The sequence below is a fragment of the Geotrypetes seraphini genome, chromosome 9, assembly GCF_902459505.1.
Source record: "Geotrypetes seraphini chromosome 9, aGeoSer1.1, whole genome shotgun sequence".
In the NCBI taxonomy this organism is placed as follows: Eukaryota; Metazoa; Chordata; class Amphibia; order Gymnophiona; family Dermophiidae; genus Geotrypetes; species Geotrypetes seraphini.
In genome coordinates, this window is record NC_047092.1 from 130,996,496 (window position 1) to 131,019,774 (window position 23,279).

Genomic DNA, 23,279 nt, shown 5'->3' on the forward strand with positions numbered 1-23,279 from the left:
CACGATAAGCGAAACAAAACCTATATACTGCATGATACTGCATAATCACTAAACCAAAAGTGCAGCCTGCATGATAGATACTGCATGATACTTCATGATCACTAAACCAAAAGTGCAACCTGCAAGATAGTTGCTGCATGATACGGCATGATCGCTAAACCAAAAGCACAACCTGCATAATCGATAAACCAAAAAAGTACAGCCAGCTACTACACGACAAAACCATCTGACGATAAACCAAAATATAACCTGCCAATACGCAACAAGTAAAACCAACCTCCACAAGACAAATTTCCCAACTTTTTCAACCCCACGCTACCAAACTACCTACATCTACCTCACTTTATCTAACTACTCAGATAAAGCCACCAATCAATAATGGCAATTTTCAACAAGCACCAACTATTCTTAGGAGTACTGTACCTAATCTGCTCCAGATGTTGGGGCAATGATGAAAAATCACCCCAACCAATTCATACCCACTCCTGGCACAGACCAACTAAAATAATCAAACCAACAGGCTCCCACAAAACCTTGCAAAACTGTCTAGAACAAGGCCCACTTCAAATCCTAGTCATGAGCACCACCCGAAAACCCTTCAAACCATACAGAAATAAGGCCAAAAACAGATATCTAAAAAAACTAATATCTACTGAAACTCCCATCCCAAACAACTTTGGAAACTTTAAAGGACTCTATCTAAATACCCGGTCCATGAGAAACAAAGCACATATAATAAACGATTGGATAGTTCAAACAAATCCGGACCTCTTGTTTCTCACAGAAACATGGTTGGTCTCCGACACGGACGTTATCATGAAAGAAATTCTACCACAGGGATACAAAATACTTCTACTCTCAAGAAGCTTGAAAAAAGGGGGTGGTCTAGCGATCATCTTAAAAGAATCCTTTACCTATAATAAGATAGACACCAAATCCTCAGATAACCTAGAAATACTAACTTGCAAGATAACAAATGCACAATTAGAAGAATCACTAATTGCAACATTATTTTATATCCCTCCCAAAAAATGGTCTATCGCTAGAGAAACATTTTTTGAATTCCTCACATTAAACACCCTAAAAGGATCGTACAACCTACTACTGGGTGACATAAACATACACCTAGAGCAAAAAGAAAAACCAGAAGTGGCTGAAATCGACACCTTCTTAACATCGCTCAGTTTCCCAATGCCGGATACAGAGATAACACACGAAAAGGGACATGAACTCAACATAATATCATTCTCTCAAAAGGATACCCCGACCCAAAGATTAAATATAATACAGGGGCCTGGGAAAAATGCATCTGGTCAGACCACTATATTGGCAAATTCAACTTACACTGGCAAAGGAAATCATACCAACCTAAATACACAAGAGAAAATACAAAATCAATAACCAGTCGCGGTAATATCAACCCAACAGAATTCTGGACTAACTACGAACTGCAACCCATAACCGGGGAAATACAGGATTTCCTAAAAAGATGGGGAAAGTTCAGTAAGGAACTACTAGACCAACTGGCACCATACCAAACATAGAAAAAGAAAGAAAGAGTATTAAATGAATGGTTCAATTCAGAACTACCGGTATTAGCCTGTAAACAGGAACTAAGAAAACTGGAGAGAATCTGGAAAAAAACAAACAAAGAAAAAGCCAAAACAAACTGGAAACAAAAAATGAAAATATACAAAACTCTGATCAAAGAAAAATGCACAAAACACTATACACAGAAAATAGGTACATCAAAAATAAATAGTAAAGAACTGTTCAAACTATTAAAAACAATCTCGAATCCTGAAAAAGGACAACAAAAGCACTCCATCTGCTCAAACCCTAGCCAGTTTCTTCAAAAATAAAATCACCAACCTAAGAACAACAATACCCATGCCCAAAACCAACATAGATTTCTACTTTGGACCCCACGATCAGGAACCCAGAACAGACATGATCTGGGACCACTTCGAATATCCAAACTGGCATCAATTCCTAACTCTATTCAACAAGTACACAAAGTCAAACTGCCCTCTAGACGAATGTCCATCAAAAATCATGAAAGTTGCTCCACCAAACTTCAAAAAGGAACTATTTACTTGGCTTTCAACTACCCTTATGAACGGAACACTAAATGAGAACATGGGCCACTTACTGATCACACCTATCCCCAAAGATCAGAAAAACGCAATATCCCAGACATCCAATTACTAAGCTTCAAGAAGGACTGGTCAACTTGGAACTAGTGAACTACCTAGAGAAATTTGACATCCTTAGTGAGCATCAATCAGGATTCAGAAAAGGATACAGCACGGAAACATTTATAGCCTCCATCCTAAACCACCTATACGATCTTTTCAGCAAGGTAAAAAGTGCACTCATTTTACAACTTGACCTCAGTAGTGCATTCGATATAGTAGACCACGAAATTATTAGACACAATGGGACTCTCGGGAAAGGTAAAAAAATTCCTAACCAATAGATCATACCAAGTAGCCAGCGAAGGGAATTACTCTAAACCATGGAAAAACCTCTCAGGAGTTCCACAAGGCTCCCCACTATCGCCCACACTATTCAACAACTACATCTCGTCTCTAGGCCACCTATTAAAAAAGTTAAGCCTAAACCATTACATTTATGCAGATGACATATCCATCCTAATCCCCTTAAATAACATAACAAGCGAAACAATTGATAACCTTTCTCACATAATGACCGAAATCGAAAAATGGACAACCAACTTCAAACTGAAACTAAACACAGAAAAGACAAAAGTCTTCTTGGCAAGCCCCAAAGACAAAATCTCTAGTACAACAATACAATTAAACGGCCACAATTACCAAATCTCCAAAACCATAAAAATACTAGGTATTACACTGGACACACACCTAACCATGGCAGACCACACGAACCTAGTGATGAAGAAATGTTTTTGTACACTCTGGAAACTAAGGACCATCAAAAAATACTTCAACGCTACATCCTTTAGACTACTGATACAGTCTCTGATCCTATCAACACTGGACTACTGCAACATCGTTTATCTAGGTATCCCAAAAATAACAGTACAAAAATTAAGAATAGTGCAAAACACGGCAGTCCGTCTAATCTTCGGACTGAGAAAAAACGACCACATTAGCCCTTACTACAAAAAGTTTCACTGGTTACCAATGGAGGCGCGAATTCTGTTCAAATTTGCCTGTATTTGTTTCAAGCAGGCCTGGGGTCTTGCACCTACAACTCACTTCATTTTACACAACCCCACAAGACCAACCAGAAACCAAAACATCTTCTCATACTCAAAGATCTCAGGCTGCAAATACAAATCCTTTTTGGACAGGACCTTCAAGTTCCAAGCAGGCAGACAGCAATCCTGGCTGAATAACTACATAAAAGAACCAATCTGACTTACAGCGCATTCTGAAAATCAATTAAAACTGCTCTGTTTGACAAATTCATCTCCTAAACAGAAGCCTCTCCACTCTCAAGGATATATTCCCTATCTTTCACAATGCAATTTAATATCCTCTATCTATTTCTTATGTAACCCTCATTCTTGCCTCCTGTAATTCACTGATTGTCCAGCCTTCTTCGAATGTAAAACGCCTAGAAGTCTCTCGACTATGGCGGTATAGAAGAGTAAAGTTATTATTATTATTTACTAGTGCCTCATGGAGTTTTATCTTCTGGATTTATAACTTTTAGCTCTTGTTTCAACGTGGCACAAGTTATTTCCCTGATGCTGCGGGTGATATAAATCTATCCCGAGAAACAAAGGCTTTGTCGGACAATTGGTTACAAGCAATGATGCTAACGGCTGTATCGAGCAACTTGAGCTAAGTACCTGGAAAAGTATATGAAATATCTATTGAATTGAACTGGACGCAATAAGTCCAAATGAATTGTATGTTTTGAAATAATAATAATAATAACTTTATTCTTGTATACCGCATAACCATGGAAGTTCTATGCGGTTAACAGAAGAAGAGATTGTACAATTACAGCGAAGATACAATTTCGTTAATGATACATTAACATTTTAGACAATGCATTTTTCAATCAAGTTAAATTTACAAATTTACAAATTTCAATCAAGTTAAATTTACATTTTAGACGATATATTTACGGAGAAGTTAATTTTTGCAGGTAGGTAATATATTCGGAATAGTTATGTTTGCTATGATTTACTACAGCAGAGTTACAAATGGAAGAGTTACATACGGCGGTAAAGAGTCTGGGGAGGGTCGAGGTCAGAGGAGGAGGAGGGAGGGGAGGAGAACGTTCAGAGGAATTTGTCAAAAAGGTAGGTTTTAGTTAACTTCCTGAAAGTTTGATAGGGGGGGAATTGGAGATGAGAGTGGAGAGGCATTTGCTCCATTTGCCCGCTTGGTATGCTAGGGATCGATCGAGGAATTTTTTGTAGAGGCAGCCCTTCGGGGAGGGAAAAGAAAACAGGTAGGTATTTTGAGTACAAGAGGGGCCTGCAATTTCGAGGTGCTCAGATAGGTAGGTTGAAGAAGAGCCTGCTAAGGTTTTGAAGCAGAAGCAGGCGAATTTAAAGAAGATTCTTGCCTCCACCAGCAGCCAGTGGAGTTTGGAGTAATAGGGGCTGACGTGGTCATATTTTTTGAGGCCGAAAATGAGGCGGACAGCGGCATTTTGTACTATTCTAAGACGTTTGATGGTGTTTTTATAGGCTCCCAGGTATATGATATTACAGTAGTCCAGTATGCTTAGGATTAGTGATTGGACCAGTAGAATATGAACGGAAGAATGAATTACACATAGTATAGGAATATATGAGCACTATGCACTTTAGCATTATAATCATCTTTAGCACTTTCAACTAGTAAGGGAACGATATGCCAAAAACATATAGAGGAAATGAAATGGATTGAAATCAATTGAAAAATTTTGGATGAGATAATCCCGAAGAAGATTTATTAGATGAATTAAGAAAATGAAGTACGGGTTGGTCTTGAGTTTCAAAGATGGCATACTGATTCATTAGAGTATATGTGTACCTCATCCCAAAATAATTAATTAAGTTCTGTTTAAATTTAATAAGTTTTTAAGGATTAAATTATTGAATTAGTGGGAATAAAATTAGTAAGTATTTATATGGAAAAGTTAATGTAGGTTATATAATTTATGAAGGTTTATATACTTTTTAAAATAAGTTAATAAATTAATAAGTTGGTATGGAGGTGGGGAATAAGCCAGTAATGTTATAAGGAGATAAGAGAACAATTCATTTTTCTCTTGAAGAAGTCCCATTTTGGGAAAGATGTACTCCTAAGTCTGAGGCGTGTCCCCGTAGAATTTAAATTAAATTGAGTTATTCAAAGGTTAATATTGAATTAATTTAATTAAAAGTTAATTATAGAATCAGTGTTCATTTTTTATTTTTTGCAAATGGTCTTAATTATTTGTTTATTTTGCTAATAGATTACCATTTGACTTTTATGTTTTGCTGTGTTTTTTCCTAAACACCTCATTCTCATGCTGGAAAAACTGCTTTGTATATTTTGGACTATAAAGGGGTATTGACTTACTATATTGACCGGACAAAGCCACAGCAAACTTCTCCCCAACTTTTCATTTCTTTTGATCCAAACAAGTTAGGGCACCCTGTATTCAAGCAAACGATTTCCAACTGGCTGGCTGCCTGCATCTCGTTCTGCTATACTCAGACTGGACTGGTACTGGAAAGTTGTGTCACAGCCCACAAAGTTAGAGCTATGGCAGCTTTTGTTGCTTTCCTTAGATCTACACCATTGAGGAAAGCTGCCACCTGGTCCTCAGTTCATACCTTCACTTTTCACTATTGTCTGAATTCTTTCTCCAGACGGGATGGGCACATTGACCAATTTGTATTTCAAATTTTATTTTCTTAGGCCAACATTCCCACCATCCTATCTCTGTTAGCTTGGAGGTCACCTGTACATGACAATATGCTGTCTGCTTGTCCTGGGATAAAGCACAGTTACTTACCATAACAGGTGTTATCCAGGGACAGCAGGCAGATATTCTCACAACCCACCCACCTCCCCGAGTTGGCTTCTTAGCTGAGGGACCGCACGCCCTGCATCAGGCGGGAAGGCACTCGCGCATACGCAGTTCGAGCTATCGCAAACTTTCTAAACTCTTAATGTGGCGATGTACTTTTAAAGTGGTCCGTACCGGGCTCCGTCGGTGACATCACCCATATGTGAGAATATCTCCAGCTGTCCCTGGATAACACCTGTTACGGTAAGTAACTGTGCTTTATCGTTTCCCTCTGTCAAGGGAATTAAATCAGCTGAGAAACTTTGTCAGTCCTATGTTTTCAAGTTGGTAGAGATTTGGAATGGACTTCCTGGTGTTATTAGAATGATAGACCAATTGCAATTATTTCAGAAAACCTTAAAAACCCTGCTATTCTCAATATCTAATTAGCTTACCTGCAGAACCTACTAATTGTTAATTTCAAGATTTCCTTCTATGATAGACTAAACTAATTTTTATTTTCCTTATTTTATGTATATTCTAGTTTCTTGACTTCTTGTTAACCGAGTCGAGGTCCAACAAGAGATGACCCGGTATATAAACTGAAGACTAGATTAGATTAGACCATAGCTTTCTCCTGGGTGGAGTATAGAGCAGTTTCCCCTGAAGAAATTTGTAGAGCGACTACATGGTCCTCTCTCCATACTTTCACAAAGTTTTATATTGTGGATATCACAGCCAGATTGGATACCGTGTTTGGATCTTCAGTATTTTTAGCAGGCTCATCTGACTTGCCTTAGATCTCAGGTCATGTTCTCAATTGGTTCCATGGATTCCTGACAAATAGAACCTATAAGGTGCTTAAGGACGACACTATCTCCTACGGCGGGTCAACTTAGGCTCCCCCCTCGTCCCCCACCCTGTTCAACATCTACCTTGCCTCCCTAGAAAACCTCCTGCAGAGCCTTAAGCTCAAATTCTTCATCAATGCGGATGACATCACCATAGTCATTCCGCTCTCCGGCTTTTCTCCAGAGCTACTAAACTCTCTATCTTTCATTCTAAATCAGATCGAACTCTGGATGGCAGCGTTTCGATTAAAGCTAAACCCGGAAAAAACTAAATTCTTCCTAGCAGCCCCAAATGACAAAATCAAGGAAACCACGCTACATGTCAATGGGCTGGTTTACTGCATTGAGCAATCCTTAAAAATACTAGGAGTCACTTTAGACAAGCATCTCACACTGGAGAAATACACCGACCTAGTATTTAAGAAAAGTATCTCGGTACTTTGGAAACTCCGCACCATTAAAAAATACTTCGATGACGCCTCTTTTAGCCTGTTGATCCAATCTTCTATCCTGAGTATCCTGGACTACTGTAACATCACTGTAACATCACTGTAACATCACTGTAACATCACTACATCCGACTTAACTGATCGAGTTGACATGTATTACCTCTGCAAAATGCATTATCTTCTGTAATAAGTAATATCTGCTGTGAAATTGTAATATCATAACTCTTCACTGTTCCTGTAACTTACTCCTATCCTGAAATGTAATTCTACTGGAATGTCCCAGATACTTTCTATATTGTAATCCGCCTAGAACCACAAGGCACAGGCGGAATAGAAATCCGTAATGTAATGTAATGTAATATACTTAGGCGCCTTCAAGAAAATCACCAGGAAGCTGAGGCTGGTCCAAAATACCGCCGTCCGCCTCATCTTTGGCCTGAAGAAATGGGAACACATATCCCCTTTCTACCACAAGTTGCACTGGCTGCCGTTCGAATCCAGAGTTCTGTTTAAGTTCTCATGCATCTGCTACAAAACTATATTTGGTATGTCACTGGATTATCTTTACCCTCACTTCAACCTGAACTACAGTAATAAGAGCTCCCACAGAATAAATCTGTTCGCTTTTCCCTCATTGAAATCGTGTCAACTCAAAAGATTCTTCGAAAGGACCTTCTCTTTCTAGCGGCCAAACTAAACTCATGGCTCGCCCAAATTATACTCGATGCCCCATCATATCTCAACTTTAGAAAACAGATCAAAACTCTATTTTTCAACAGACCAAACCCTTAACGCACCCCACCTCTTTAACGGTTCCCACCTCTTCCGTAACGTATTCCCCTCTTCCCTTCCCACTCCTCTATGATGGTTGCTCCCTCCATTTAACTTTTTATGCATTTTTTCCCTTCTCTTATTCAATGTATTCCCTTACTGCATGCACTGTATATAGCCCTTCCCTCACCTAAATTGTAAACGTAAGACTAATTTGCCTCTTTGATTGCGTTGCTATGTTCTCCAATTCCAACCTCACTGTATGTATTTTCATCTGACTGTTGTGAACCACCTAGAACTCTCTGGGTATGGCGGTATACAAAATAAATTATTATTATTATTCTTATTAGATTTGGGGGGAACTGCTTTGATACGTCCCACAGGATCAAGAATGGTGTGCCTATTGCACTAAAAGGGAAGATTAGGTACTTACCTTGATAATCTGCTTTCTAGTAAATGGATACATCATTTTTGAAGCCCGCCCTGTCAGATGTTCATTAGCCTGCTTGCTGTCTCAGACATGTCCATATTACCAGATATATTGTTTCTTTCCTCTGTCTAGCAAAGTCAAGGATAGAGGAGACCACTCCTGTTTTGAAGAGACCAGGGGGTATCTTTCAAAACTCCAAAACTGTTAGTAGAGGTTACATTCAGGTAGGTGGTTTATTTTCACCTCATTATATGTTTAAATGTTTCATGATTATTTTTGTTTAAATGTTGTGATATGAGCAGAACAGACTTGTTTCTTGGGGAGACTCACCGAATCCCTCCCTGTTATGTTTTCTTCTCTAGGGCTGACCATCTGCTTTGATATAAAATGAGGAGTTACAAGACAGCCCAGAGTGAGGGAGGTAGTGCAGAAAAATTGTAAATGAGGCTCTCTACACCAGATCACGCAATCAGAGATAACCAACCCACAGGTTCAAGAATGATGTGCATATTTACTAGAAATAAGATTATCAAAATAAATACCTAATCTTCCTTTTCAATGGCATGTAGCTGGTTAAGTGTCACTGAAAATTAGAGGTTAGCCCCACCAAGTGATTTAACAAGTCAGTAGCAGGCTAAATCACTTTGAATCTTGGCCCCATGGTTTAGAAAAGATGAACTAAACAAGCTGTTGTTAAAAATAGGAAGTTATTTTCTTCTTTCTTCATATAGAGACTATGGATCTCAAGTGTCTGCGGTTATTATCATTAGAACTAGTCTTATTCAATAACCTTCATGCAGACTATCATTGGTCCAATTGTCTCAATTTTGTGATTATATATAAAAACTTTTTATTGATGTCATTCTTTTTTGACTATTTTTAAAGGTTTTTTAAAATTATATATATATATAAGTGTGATTGTTACTAAACACCAATTACTGTAATTTTATATAGACAATATATTAGAATAAACTTATTTTCCTTATATTCTAAATAGTACTAAATGGTACTTAGCTTGGGTGTGAATTTCTACCCAGCTATCCAGAAGTGATATTACAACGGAAGATCTCGTTTCGCTCTAACTAAATTGATTAGAGCTTCTTCAGGAAATAAATGTTTTGCGGTTATAGTCGCTGTAAACAAAAACAGGAAAACAAGAAAAACAATATATATTGCCTCTACCTTAAACCTTATATTTTATTATGCATACTTTATTAAAACATTCTTCTTAACTTTTAATTTTCTTCTTTTTAACAGTTTAAGACAGCCCTAGGGGGCCTCCTATTCACTTCTTTCCTTAGTGTAACCTTAGATTTAACGCATTTCCTTGCATATCTGGCATCTTCTTTAAAAACTTACGTTAACATTCAAAGGTTTTTCTATCTAGCATACATAGTTATATGCCCAAACATGTTGCCATAATGGTAAGCCCTATATATAAAAAAGGATTACCGGTACCTCCCTTTTACTACGCTTCAGCGTGCTTTTACCATTGAAGATGCAGCTTGGAACGCAAATTGCTCCAGTTCCTATTCATTCTATATTTAAAGGCATTTTGCGTCATTTCTGGTCCTTCTTTATTGGAAATGACGAACTAAGCTAATTATCCTGAGTAATTATACTAATTAGATCAACAAGAAAAAGGTTTAATTTAATTTTAAATCTAAGAGGTGTCAATTTTATTCTCAATTTTATACACTACTCACTAGTGCCCAGATTGGTCTCCTTCGGTCTTTGATGACATACTTTTTGGGCCGCATAATACTCACTAGATTCATTAGAAAGGTTGTTAAAAAAAGACCTACCAATTAACTGTCATATTTAGACCCTTTGTTTGTATACAGTGTAAGCGATCAATCCATTTTTGTTCTGTCTGTAATAATTTTTTTCCCCTGTTCCCCCCCCTTACTGATTCTGAAACCTTATCAATGATCATACACTGTAGCTGTTCAAACAAGTGGTTGTATGTCAAACAATGTGCCACAAGAGGCGCTTCTTTCCTTTTTAAGTGAAGACAAGATTTATGTTCAGTCATTTGAATCTTAAATGGTCTGGTGGTTTTACCAATATAAATTTTTTGACATGGACATTTATTCATATACATGGTCAGTTTTACAAGTGGTTTGGTGTTGTAACTTATATATTTTGTGATTCAAAGTATTCTCAAATGATGCCCCTCGTATTGTAAGGGGACATATTTGACATCTTCCATACCTTGAATGGAACCCATTAAATGTATCACTTTTCTGAATAGCATCTGGTTTTAAGCTCAAGTATTCCTTTAAATTGCGTGCTCTAGAGTATGCCAGGTGAAGTTTAACATTTATGAAGCACGGATTTCTCTGGACTATCCTCTAATAGTTACGTATAATATTCGAAATCTGTTGTGATTCTGCGTTATATCGAAGAACACAGGTCTGATATTTATCACCAGTTTCTACAGTATTCAGTAGAGTAGACATTGGTGGATCCTCTTGGTTCATAGACCTCAATTGCAGAAGTCATTCTTGATGATTACTCTTTGCCCTACGGTAAGATTTCTTTAAAACCTTTTCCGGGTAGCCTCTGTTTTTAAGATCTTTTGCCAGTTTATTTGCTGATCTTTTAAAATCCTCAGTATGAGTGCAAATCCGTCTAAATCTTAAAAATTGTGCCAGTGTAAGCTGTCTTTTAGAGCTGTTGGGTGGCAACTGCTATATTGTAGTAAGCTTGTTGATTCTGTTGGTTTCACATACAGTTTCGACTCAAATTGACCTTGTGATTTACTGATCCATGTATCTAAAAATTTATGCCGTTTTACGATTGATTCATTGTGAATTGTATGTTAATATCTCTAGAATTTAACCAGTCAACAAACTGTATGAGACTATCACTTGTACCTTGCCATAGCAGAAATACATTGTCAATGTATTGTTTCCATCCCTTGACATACTGTGACCACTGGTTCATTTTTAAAAATGTTTCTTCGAAATGCTTCATATAAAGGCACGCTATGAAGGGGGCGCAAGTGGCGCCCATTGCTACTCCTTTTATTTGTAGATATAAATTAGCGCCATCTGTAAAAAAGTTCTTTGTCAGTGCCAGATGTAATAATGACATAATGAATTCTGTCAGACATTGGTGTGGGAGCACTCAGGAATTTAGTGCCAGATATGCAAGGAAATGCATTAAACTTAAGGTTACACTAAGAGGAAAGAAGTGAATAGGAGGCCCTCTAGGGCCGTCTTAAACTGTTAAAAAGAAGAAATTTAAAAGTTAAAAGAAGAACATTTTAATAAAGTACATATAATAAAATATAAGGTTTAAGGTAAAGGCAATATGTATTGTTTTTCTTGTTTTCCTGTTTTTGTTTACAGAGACTACAACCGCAAAACATTTATTTCTTGAAGAAGCTCAAGTCAATTTAGTTAGAGCGAAACGGAGATCTTATGTCGTAATATCACTTCCGGATAGCTGAGTAGAAATTCACACCCAAGCTAAGTACCATTTAGTACTATTTAGAATATAAGGAAAATAAGTTTATTCTAATATATGGTCCATATAAAATTACAGTAATTGGTGTTTAGTAACAATCACACATATATATATAATTTTAAAAAGTCTTTAAAAATAGTCAAAGAATGACATCAATAAAAAGTTTTTATATATAATCACAAGAGACAATTGGACTGATGATAGTCTGCATGAAGGTTATTGACTTAGACTAGTTCTAATGGTAATAACCACAGACACTTGAGATCTATAGTCTCTATATGAAGAAAGAAGAAAATAACTTTCTCTTTTTAACAACAGCTTGTTAAGTTTTAGGTGTTATAGTGTGTAGCTTTGAAGAATTGAAGGTATTTAGAAAAGATGAACTATACATGTATTTGCATTCCCTACCCTATCTTAACCTCCACCTCCATACTAAGTGCATGTAAAAGTATACACATTGTTTAACAATCCATATACTTTAAACATGTGAGAAATATGAACAATTTTCCAGAAGCTCTTTTGCCTAGATAAATAGTTATTTATCCATATAAAATGCTTTTGAAAGTTGTCCTGTATTTCTGTGAATGCACTTTTGATATTTTTCTTCTTTTCAGATTGATATGTTAATTAAAGCCGGTGCAAATGCACTCATGCCAATTGTTATTCGTCAAGAATCAAAAACAGCAGTGGGAACGGCTACAGATTATGCATATTACAAGCACTTTCAGGTATGAATTTGCTGCAGAAGGCTAACTACCTGGTAGCTCACAAAAATCAATGATTATCATGTGTCTCATCAGTAAAACTTCTTTTACTATTTGGTATTTGATTAAAGTCTGTCAGATAACTTTGACTCTAGTTGGTTTCTCTGATATGATAATGTTAAAGCTTGTGATGGAGGAAGAAGGACTAACTGGTTCTAGGTAAAAAGGAACTAGTGAAACCAACCTGTTTTCACACCATATCCATTCTCATACAGGAGAAAGAATTGAGGAGAAGGGGAAACAGCAATGTTTAAATGATCCACTGGGATGCCTATAAACACATTTTGAAAAGTAGAGGCCAGCCAGCACAATGTCTATGTCCATATCTGCAGCAGATGCAAATTCAGCATTATAAAGTGTCTATATTGATTTCAAAATGAAATCTCTAGATAATGCTCGCTAGATCCATACACCCTTACCTCTTTGCATCATGGTAAATATCCAGTATTGAACCCCCAATACAGAAAAACCCTCTTGTGGCTCTTCCCCCATCCTGGACTCACTCTCTAGGTTTACTGGGAGCCTCTGGAGACTACTGGGGGAGGAAAAATGCCCACTTGCCCCCACCTTGATAATCGGGCCATTAAAAATGGTTGCTAAGACCTCTAGTGATAATATCATGATATTACCACTGGGGATCAAGCTACAATGTATAGGCATTCATGCTGGTTGCTCTATGTAAAGTGTCACCCTCCAGTTCAGCACTCTGACTTACAGAAAAAAAGAAGCTAGTGGCCAGGCGAGCACAAGAGGCAGATGAGCAGTACAAATGTGAAAGAGTGGTCAGCTAGAAAACTGTTGGGGTTTTTTTTCTTTTTTCTTTCTTCTTTCAAAAAGAATGTCATTAATAATGTGCATGATTTGCATATAGTGCACACTTTTCTTAAAAGTATGGACTATATGCACATATCCCTCTACCCTAATCCTAGGAGGTTAGATGCCCAAATTGGAGACAGAAGCAGCCTTTCAGTGCCTAAAAAGAGGTTGTGAGTGTGGCATGGCACATAGATGTACAGAAAGGGGACCTTGAAGGGGTAGGAATTGGACAGGCACTGAACATGCTTGACATCCATGTGCCCAGTTGGTATTCAGTAAAGGGCATGCAACTGGATGACAAAAACTCATGCCCTATTCTGCATTGCTAGAAACATTAGGGGGGGTGATGGTTAAGGTTGGCCCTGAAAAGTTTGCCGGAGTGTTGTGCTATTTGTTGGCATTTAGTTAGTTCTGAGGCTCTTCCTTTTTCATGATTTAGGACCTTTCTGCCCTCATCTTGCCCTGGAGAGCCCCAGATTGATCTACTCAACTCCATTTAGCCTATATCACTTCTGGTATCATCTATCTCCCCCTCACACCTAACCTCTGTACTATATTTGTTGAGAGAAACATAATGAATGGATGTGAGCAGTTGCTGCTGTGGCTATTGACCTGTCAGACACAAGACAACAGAGGAGAAGGAAAGGCCATGCATAGAGGGTGTGCAGGCCTTGATTACAATTCAGGGACCTGACTGAGGACCAATATTTGTGCAGGCTTTAATTTATTAGGTAGACAATTGTATACCTCTGCCATCAGTTGGAGGAAGATCTGGAGGCCACCACTTAGAGGGGGCAAACCATTCTAGCCCATATGAAGGTGAAAGCTTCCTTTCTTTTGGATTTTAGCCTGCATATAACTCCTTGGCAGATTCAATGCCATAGAACAACATTTTGGGTGGCCTGACTATAGCATTGGCAGCCCCATAAAGGGCATCATAGTGAGCGCACACCTCCCTCATCAGATGTCTCAGCTCCGCTTCAGCCCTACTGATCACCTCTCAGCCATGTTATGGAACTTGGATATACGTGGGTGCTGAGATGATTATTTAACATAACAGTACTCAAATACCACTACATCCTCACAGCTTTGTGCGGTTTACAAATAAAGAAGACTGCACATAAGCAGTGATATGACAATTCTATAATAAGAAGTTTTCTAAAGAAAAAAATGAAGAATTTTGACAGTTAAGTTGCTAAAAGTTCTTCTTAAAAAGATAGGTTTTTAATAATTCCTGAAGTTAATATAAGAATAGGAAATGGAAATCAACTTACCAAAGCTCTTAACCCAAAGAGCAGCCTGATAAGCCAAAATTTGACTAATAAGCCCTCATTAAGACACATGTGTTTGCACAAAGGAAGCACATAAATTTTGGATGACCAACTTAATAGAATAGGGTGTACATTTGTGCATGTGGACAATTCCATGCCCAAAGATGTTTCTCATATGAACCTAATCTAATCTGATTTTTATGTATCTTTATGAACCTAATCATATGAACCTAATCTAATATGATTTTAATGTACAGTACTCCCCCGATATTTTTGGAGGTTCCGTTACAGGAACTTCCCACAAATATTGAAAAACCTCGAATACGGTTTTCAGCAGGGGAGACAGGAGAGGGCAGCCGGAGAGGCAGGAGAGGGCAGTCGGTGCGCCGATGAGTGAAGGAAATCACTCGCAGTATGCGCCGACCACCTCTTCCTGTACTAAAGTTGGGCCTCACCAATCAGGAGCTGCGTTTCAGAGTAATATAAGAACATAAGAACATAAGCAGTGCCTCCGCTGAGTCAAACCCGAGGTCCATCGTGCCCAGCAGTCCGCGCACACGGCGGCCCAACAGGTCCTGGACCTGTGCAGTAATCCTCTATCTGTACCCCTCTATTCCCTTTTCAGCAGGAAGTTGTCCAATCCTTTCTTAAACTCCAGTACCGTGCTCTGCCCTATTACATCCTCTGGAAGCGCATTACAGGTGTCCACCACACGTTGGGTAAAGAAGAACTTCCTGGCATTTGTTTTGAATCTGTCTCCTTTCAACTTTTCCGAATGCCCTCTTGTTCTTTTATTCTTTGAAAGTTTGAAAAATTGGTCCTTCTCTATTCTCTCTATGTCCTTCATGATCTTGTAAGTTTCTATCATATCCCCTCTGAGTCTCCTCTTCTCCGGGGAAAAAGACCCAGATTCTCCAATCTCTCAGCGTATGAAAGGTTTTCCATCCCTTTTATCAGATGTGTCACTCTCCTCTGAACCCTTTCGAGTAATGCCATATCCTTCTTAAGGTACGGCGACCAATATTGGATGCAGTACTCCAGATGCGGACGCACCATCGCACAATACAACGGCAGGATAACTTCTTTCGTTCTGGTTGTAATACCCTTCTTGATTATGCCTAGCATTCTATTTGCCTTCTTAGCGGCCGCTGCGCACTGTGCCGTCGGCTTCATTGTCATGTCTACCATTACCCCCAAGTCCCTTTCTTGTGTACTCTCATTCAATAACATCCCTCCCATCGTATAGTTGTATCTCGGGTTTCTGCTTCCCACATGTAATACTGTACATTTTTCAATGTTGAACTTCATCTGCCATCTCGTCGCCCATTCCCCTAGTTTGTTCAAATCCCTCTGCAATTCTTCGCAGTCCTCCTTAATCCTAGCTCCACTAAATAATTTGGTGTCGTCCGTGAATTTTATTATCTCACACTTCGTCCCTGTTTCTAGATCATTTATGAATATATTAAATAGCAACGGCCCGAGCACCGAGCCCTGCGGAACACCACTCGTGACCATCCTCCAGTCTGAGTAGTGGCCCTTCACCCCTACCCTCTGTTTCCTACCCGCCAATCAGTTTCTGATCCATCTATGTACGTCTTCGTCCACTCCATGGTTCTTCAGTTTCCGGAGTAGACGTTCATGAGGCACCTTGTCAAAGGCTTTTTGGAAATCCAGGTATATGATGTCTATGGGGTCTCCTCAGAAAATAGACCTGACAGTAAAGCGGAGTTTATAAATCTGGTGAGCGATGAAATAGCCTGAGTGGGAATTTTCTCATATAGGTATGAGGGAAATGGATCTAAGACACATTTACAAAACCTTAATTTGTGACACAGTTTTGAAACATGAGCCTCAGATACAAACTCGAAGGTAGTCCAGGATCTGTCTACTGGGATAGGATTAGTGTCGCTGGATACCAGAGAGTTGTAAGAAACCAATGATGGAAAAGAGTTTCTTATAATAGCAACCTTATTGTTAAAAATTTTTGCTAGATCTTCCGCTACTGGGGAGGAAGGATGTATGGACAAATCATTGCTAGAAGTTAAGGAGTGCCATATGTTAAATAAAGTACTGCTTTGATTGTTGGATCTGATAATTTTATCACCATAAAATTTTTTTCTAGTTTTTTTCAGTACTGTATTATAGAACCTAAAACTATTTCTCCAAGACTGTCTATTCACAGGAGATTTAGATTTTTTTTCATTTCCACTCCAATACTCGGCATTTCTGCTTCAGTTCTCTGTGGTAAGGAAGGTATCAGGGTAGTGCTGCTCGATTCGCGATTTGAATTGATTCACTGATTCACTTCGGGTGAATAGATTTGAATCAATTTGTTTTAGCAAAAAATCAAACTTACCGATTCGTTGGCCTCCTTGCTAGAGACCCATTCGGGCTTTCCCTCTGCTACTGGAGTCCTTGTTTCTAATGTAACTTCCAGTTTTGCGAAACTGGAAGTTACATCAGAAGCAAGGACTCGGGTGGCAGAGGGAAAGCCCGAACGGGTCTCTGTGTGCAGATCTGCGTCGGCAAGACTCTTTCCTCCCTGGCCGGAAGTATTTCTCCTCTCCTCGCCAGCTAAGCAAAAGTGGCGGTAGCGAATGCGATTCACTACCCTGCTGCTACTCCGGGCGTCTTCCCTCCATTTGGCCGCCCAACCAGAAACAGGAAACTTTCACTGAGGGTGGGCCGCAGTGGAGAGAAGATGCAAGGAGTGGTGGCAGGAGTGCATCGCTAAATTACCATTGCCACTGGCAACATGTTGTAACGTGAAAATAAAGGTAGATGGGGCAGAGGGAAAATGGACTTGGGGTGTTGGTGGACTGCAGAAGGAGAGATGGGGAGAAGATGGATGGGAGATATGAACTTGGTGGAGGGGGGAAGATGGATGGTGGGGGGAGATAGATGGGGAGATCATGGAGAGGGGAGATTGACAGGGAGGGAGCGATGAACTTGGGGGAGATCATGGATAGGGGAGATGGGGGAGGAATAGAAGAAATAATGGATCTAAAAACAGAAGAGAGAGAGATGATGGACAATGGGATTTAGGGAGGGAAGGAATAGAAAGGGAGAGAAGTTGGACACAAGGGATGGTGTGTTGGGGGGTAGAGATACTGGATAGGAGGGTAGTTATAAATAGAAGGAAGAGCTGTTGGGGAAGGAGGGAGAGATACTAGATGAAAGGGTAGTTGAAAAAAGGAGAGATGGTGGATCTAGGGATGATGGGATCCATCACTGCAGCTAAGGGAATAGAGATGAAAAAAAGGAAAGATGCCAGACCTCCGGGGGAGGGAAAGGAAACAGAAGGGGAGGACAGAGATGGAAGATGGATGGTTAGCATGGAGAAAGAAGAAAACGAAAAATGGGCAAGAGACCCTGTGAAGTGACTTATCAGAAGACGTTTGTCGCAGAGCCTGGGATCAAAATGATTTGAATATGACCAGACAACAAAAGGTAGAAAAAATAATTTTATTTTCTGTTTTGTGATTACAATGTGTCAGATTTGAAATGTGTATCCTGCCAGAGCTGGTATTAGACCGTGAACGTGAGCTAGGATTTAACAGAGGAAAAGTCTTTTTTTGTTTGTTTATTTTGTTTACACCACAGTGCCAGTGTGGGTGGGAGAGGGTAAAGAGGGTGGAGTCGGTGAGAGACTATAAAATAAACCCACCAGGATGTTTGAAAAAAACAACCAGCTGGACAGGAAAATCAAATCGAAAAATCGATTCAATAGGCTGAATTTAAATATTTTTTCCTGAATCGGGCAGCACTATACCAGGGGCCCTTATGGGAGTAGGAAACAGTCTTTGTAGATAGGGGGGCAAGAGAGCAGTTGATGTGAAAACATCAACCACAATGTAAGGGGTAGATTCTCAGGCATTCTGGATTTTGTACCTGCCTCTGCGGTACTTGTGCAACAACACTCTATGTCCCAAACCAATCATCATTCTTCTTTTCTTCCAATCAAAACCTTGTTTTTGTGCTTCTCCAGACTGATATGATGTTTGTTCTGTGATTTTACAAGCCAACTGTAAATTCTTTGTTTGCTCCTGCACCCAGTCAGCCAAAGATTCTGTTTCTACTTCTGTGGTATTTGTATGTAAATCCCAAGGTAGTCTTGAGGCTTTCCCCAAAAAGTATAAAGAATGGGTAATATCCAGTTGATGAATGAATGTGACTATTGTAAGCAAAAACTAACTTTAGCCCATTTTCTCATCTTTTAATGTATTGTATGATTTGGTATGGGCATTGGCCAAGCAGATGACTTTGGCAGTTGCAATTACTTTGGCTGTGTCACTGGGCAGCAGATGCCACTTCTAATCAGAGGCCTACTAAGCTTCCCTTTTGAGGAATGCTCCTCTTTAGAGAGGATCTGGAGAAGCTTATGAAGGATTTCCGTGATTCCAAGTCACAGAGGCTTCCCAAAGATAAACCTAAGGGAGCTTTTTGGGGTAGTCAGTCACAGCCAAGCTTCAGAGATTCCAAGAGGTATAGGCCAGAGCATGTGCCATCCTTCCAAAGTCCAAGGTATCAGCAGAAGCAACCTTTCAGTCCGCTTGGACTTCCAAATCCTCCCATGCATCCCAGACTGTGCAAGTCTATAAAATGACAAGTGATTCTGGATACACTGCTCCTTGTAGGGCCTAGAGGCAGTGATTCTGGTGCCCATGCTCAAGAGGGGATGCAGTTGCTAATACATGTATTTCATGGTTCCCAGGAAAGGGGTTCCTTCAGACTAGTTCTCAACTCAAGTTAGTCAATAGATCTCTGTGGGTCAAGCATTTCCACACAGAGGCAGTTTGGTCAATCATAGCATCAGTCAGATCAGTCAAATTCCTCATATCCTTTGATCGGATGGATCAAGGCAGGCCTAGAAAACATCTTTGGATGGTTCCAAACAAATGAACCTCTAGCTAAAGAAAAAAACAGAACTAATGCTAATTAACAAATGGGGAAGAAATAGCCCCAAATACCAACTGACATTGAATGGTAACACTATAAAATGTTCCATGGATGGGGTGAGAAACCTAGGAGTATGGCTGAATCCAAACCTAGACATTACAATACAGATACAATCCATCATGGAAAACTCTACTGAGTCAGAGGACTTAAACCCTACCTCACCCATTAAGCAATGTCCAACATAATAATAACCCTGGTACTCTCAATCTTTGACTACTGCAACACAATCCTGCTGGGCACTCCTAAGTACATGATTAAGAAGATTCAAATGGTACAAAACAGAGCAGCAAGATTTCTGTTGGGAAAATCGAGGCAAACAAGAACCACCCCACTACTTAAAGAGCTACACTGGCTCCTGATTGAAAGCAGGGTGAAATTCAAGATCTTGTTACTGAGCACAAAATCATCCATCTCTCTAAACCACAATACCTAACGGCCAGACTACATCGCCACATATCATCACATGCACTACGCTTGAGCCAAAATCACTTGCTTGAAATTCCCTCCTTCAGAAACATCAAATACAAAAGTGTCAAGAAAAGAATGTTCTCAGTGATGGCTCCAAGGTGGTGGAACACTATTCTGAAAGAACTAAAATTTGAAGAGAACACTGGAAAGTTCAAGAAAGGGATAAAGACCATCCTTTTCATAGACTACTTTTGCAATTAAGCCAACATAGAGGAGATAGTTGATTAGTCACCATAAGGTCCAGGTTTCTTGCTCTAACATTCTCATATGACCTCCAGATATGCTCCACCACCCCTACTCACAAAAAAAGGCTACTGCCTTGACCTCGTCCTCTCCTCCAACTGCTCTATCACCGAATTCTGTACCTCAAATCTTACCATCTCCAACCATCAGCTGTTAACCTTCACAAATCACCCTCATCCCCAACCCCGACCGACCACTTCCCATATATTTAGGAATCTTCAGGCTATTGACCCTGATCCATGCTCTACCACTGTCTCATCTCTCCTTTCGACTACTATGTCAAACGAGTCTACCAATGAAGTTATCCTCTCCTATAACTCCATTCTCTCATTTTCTATCGATACCTTTGCCTCTCCTGTTTCCCATCCTGTAAGATATGCCAAACCCCAACCCTTGGTGACCCCCAAAATACATTACCTGCGCTCCTGTGCTTGAGCTGCTGAACATCTTTGGCTTAAATCCCGCACGCATGCTGACTTCATTCATTTCAAGTTCATGCTGATGTCCTTCCTATCTACCTTATCGCTTACCAAACAGGGCTACTACAACCATTTAACTAACTCTCTTAGTGCTAACCCTCGCCGTCTTTTTGCCACGCTCAACTCTTTACTCAAAGTGCCCCTGCCTCCTATCCCCTCTTCACTCTTCCCCCCCCAGATGATGGCAGAGTTCTTCTGCGACAAGATCCACCTTGAATTCTCAATGTCACCTCCTCGCCACCCCTTCCAACTGTCCGCTCTGACAACCTCCCTTCAACAACCCTTACAACCCTTTCTTCCTTTTTTGAAGTTACAGAAGAGGAAACTGCTCACCTTCTATCCTCCTCCAAACCCAACATCTGTTTCTCTGATCCGATTCCTACCTTCTTACTCAGAACCATCACTCTCGCTGTAATCCCTCCCATCTGTCACATCCTTTACCTTTCGCTCTCCACTGCTACAGTTCCTGATGTCATCAAACATTCCATAGTTACACCCCTCCTCAAAAAGCCCTCACTAGACCCTACATCCCCCTCCAACTACTGCCCTATCTCCCTCCTCTCCTTCCTATCCAAAGTACTCGAACGTGCTGTTCACTGCCATTGCCTGGACTGCCTTTCTTCTCATCATATTATTGACCTGCTTCAATCGGGTTTTCGCCCTCTCCACTCTACAGAAACTGCCCTTGCTAAAGTCTCTAATGACCTATTCCAGGCCAAATACAATGGACTCTATTCTCATTCTTCTCAATCTGTTTGCTGCCTTCGACACTGTTGATCATCACCTTCTCGACACGTTGTCCTCGCTGGGATATCAGAGTTCCGCTCTCTCCTGGTTCTCTTCTTATCTCTCTCTCTCTTTCTCGTCGTACCTTCAGCGTATGTTACGGTGGATCCTTCTCCGCTGCCATCCTGCTGTCTATTGGCATTCCCCAAGGCTCTCTCCTGGTACCTCTCCTCTTTTCCATATATACCCGCTTTCTTGGTACACTGATCTCATCTCATAGTTTTCAATATCACCCCTATGCCGACGACTCCCAGATCTACCTTTCCACGGCAGATATCTCTACAGGAGTTCAGGCCTGAATTTCAGCCTGCCTGTCCAACATTGCTGCTTGGATGTCTCACCGTCATCTCAAACTGAATATGGCTAAAACTGAACTCCTTGTCTTTCTGCCTAAACCCACCTCCCCCTCTTGCCGTTCTCTATTTCTGTGAATAACACTATCCTCCTAACTGTCTCATCAGCTTGCAACCTTGGGATGATCCTTGACTCCTCTCTCTCCTCTGCTCAGATCCAACAAACCGTCAAATCCTGTTGCTTTCTCCTCTATAATATCACCAAAATCCTTCTTCTTCTCTCTGAACACACTACCAAAACCCTTGTCCACGCTGTTGTCACCTCATGCTTAGACTACTGCAATGTACTTCTCTCAGACCTCCCAAGCACCCGTCTCTTGCCTCTTCAATCCATTCAAAATTCTGCTGCACAACTCATATTCTGTGAGAGACGCTATTCTCACATTACCCCTCTCCTCAAGTCACCTCATTGGCTCTCGTCCATTTCCGAATACAGTTTAAACTCCTCTTGCTGACTTACAAGTGCACTTGATCTGAAGCCCCCCAATATCTCTCCTCACTTATCTCCCCCTATGCTCCCCCCCCCCCCCCGTGATCTCCGCTTATTAGTCAAGGCCATTTTATCTGTACCCTTCTCTTCCACCTCCAACTCCAGACTCCGTCCCTTCTTTCTTGTGGCACCTTATGCCTAGAACATGCTATCCGAATCAATACGTCGTGCTCCATCCTAAGCAGTGTTCAAATCTAAGCTAAAGTCCCACTTTTTTGAAACTGCCTTCAACTCAACTCCCACTCACTGCTGTCAGATACCTATACCCACTGTATCATTTCCTTGACCATAATCTCCACCATAATGTCCTGTCTAAAATGGTAAAGGGGCTGGAGGAGTTGTCGTATAGCGAGAGATTAGAGAAGCTAGGCCTCTTTTTCCTTGAAAAGAGGAGTCTGAGAGGGGGCATGATAGAAACATTCAAGATACTGAAGGGAATAGACTTAGTAGATAAAGACAGGTTGTTCACCCTATCCAAGGTAGGGAGAATGAGAGGGCATTCTCTAAAGTTATAAGGGGATAGATTCCGTACAAACATAAGGAAGTTCTTCTTCATCCAGAGGGTGGTGAACTGGAACGCGCTTCCAGAGTCTATTATAGGGGAAAACACCCTCCAGGGATTCAAGACAAAGTTAGACAAGTTCCTGATGAACCGTAACGTACATAGGTAGGGCTCTGGTCTATGACCTG

The 23,279-nt window shown here is 40.2% G+C and overlaps 1 protein-coding gene across 6 annotated transcripts in view; it reads left to right on the forward strand.

Moving 5' to 3' along the window:
* ANKMY1 (ankyrin repeat and MYND domain containing 1) overlaps positions 1 to 23,279 on the forward strand; it is a 283,242-nt gene that overhangs the window by 178,216 nt on the left and 81,747 nt on the right. For all 6 annotated transcript variants that reach the window (XM_033959160.1, XM_033959159.1, XM_033959163.1 and 3 more), the window contains one exon: positions 12,575 to 12,688. In XM_033959160.1, the coding sequence (XP_033815051.1) occupies positions 12,575 to 12,688 (114 nt within the window). The remainder of the gene's footprint in view (positions 1 to 12,574; positions 12,689 to 23,279) is intronic.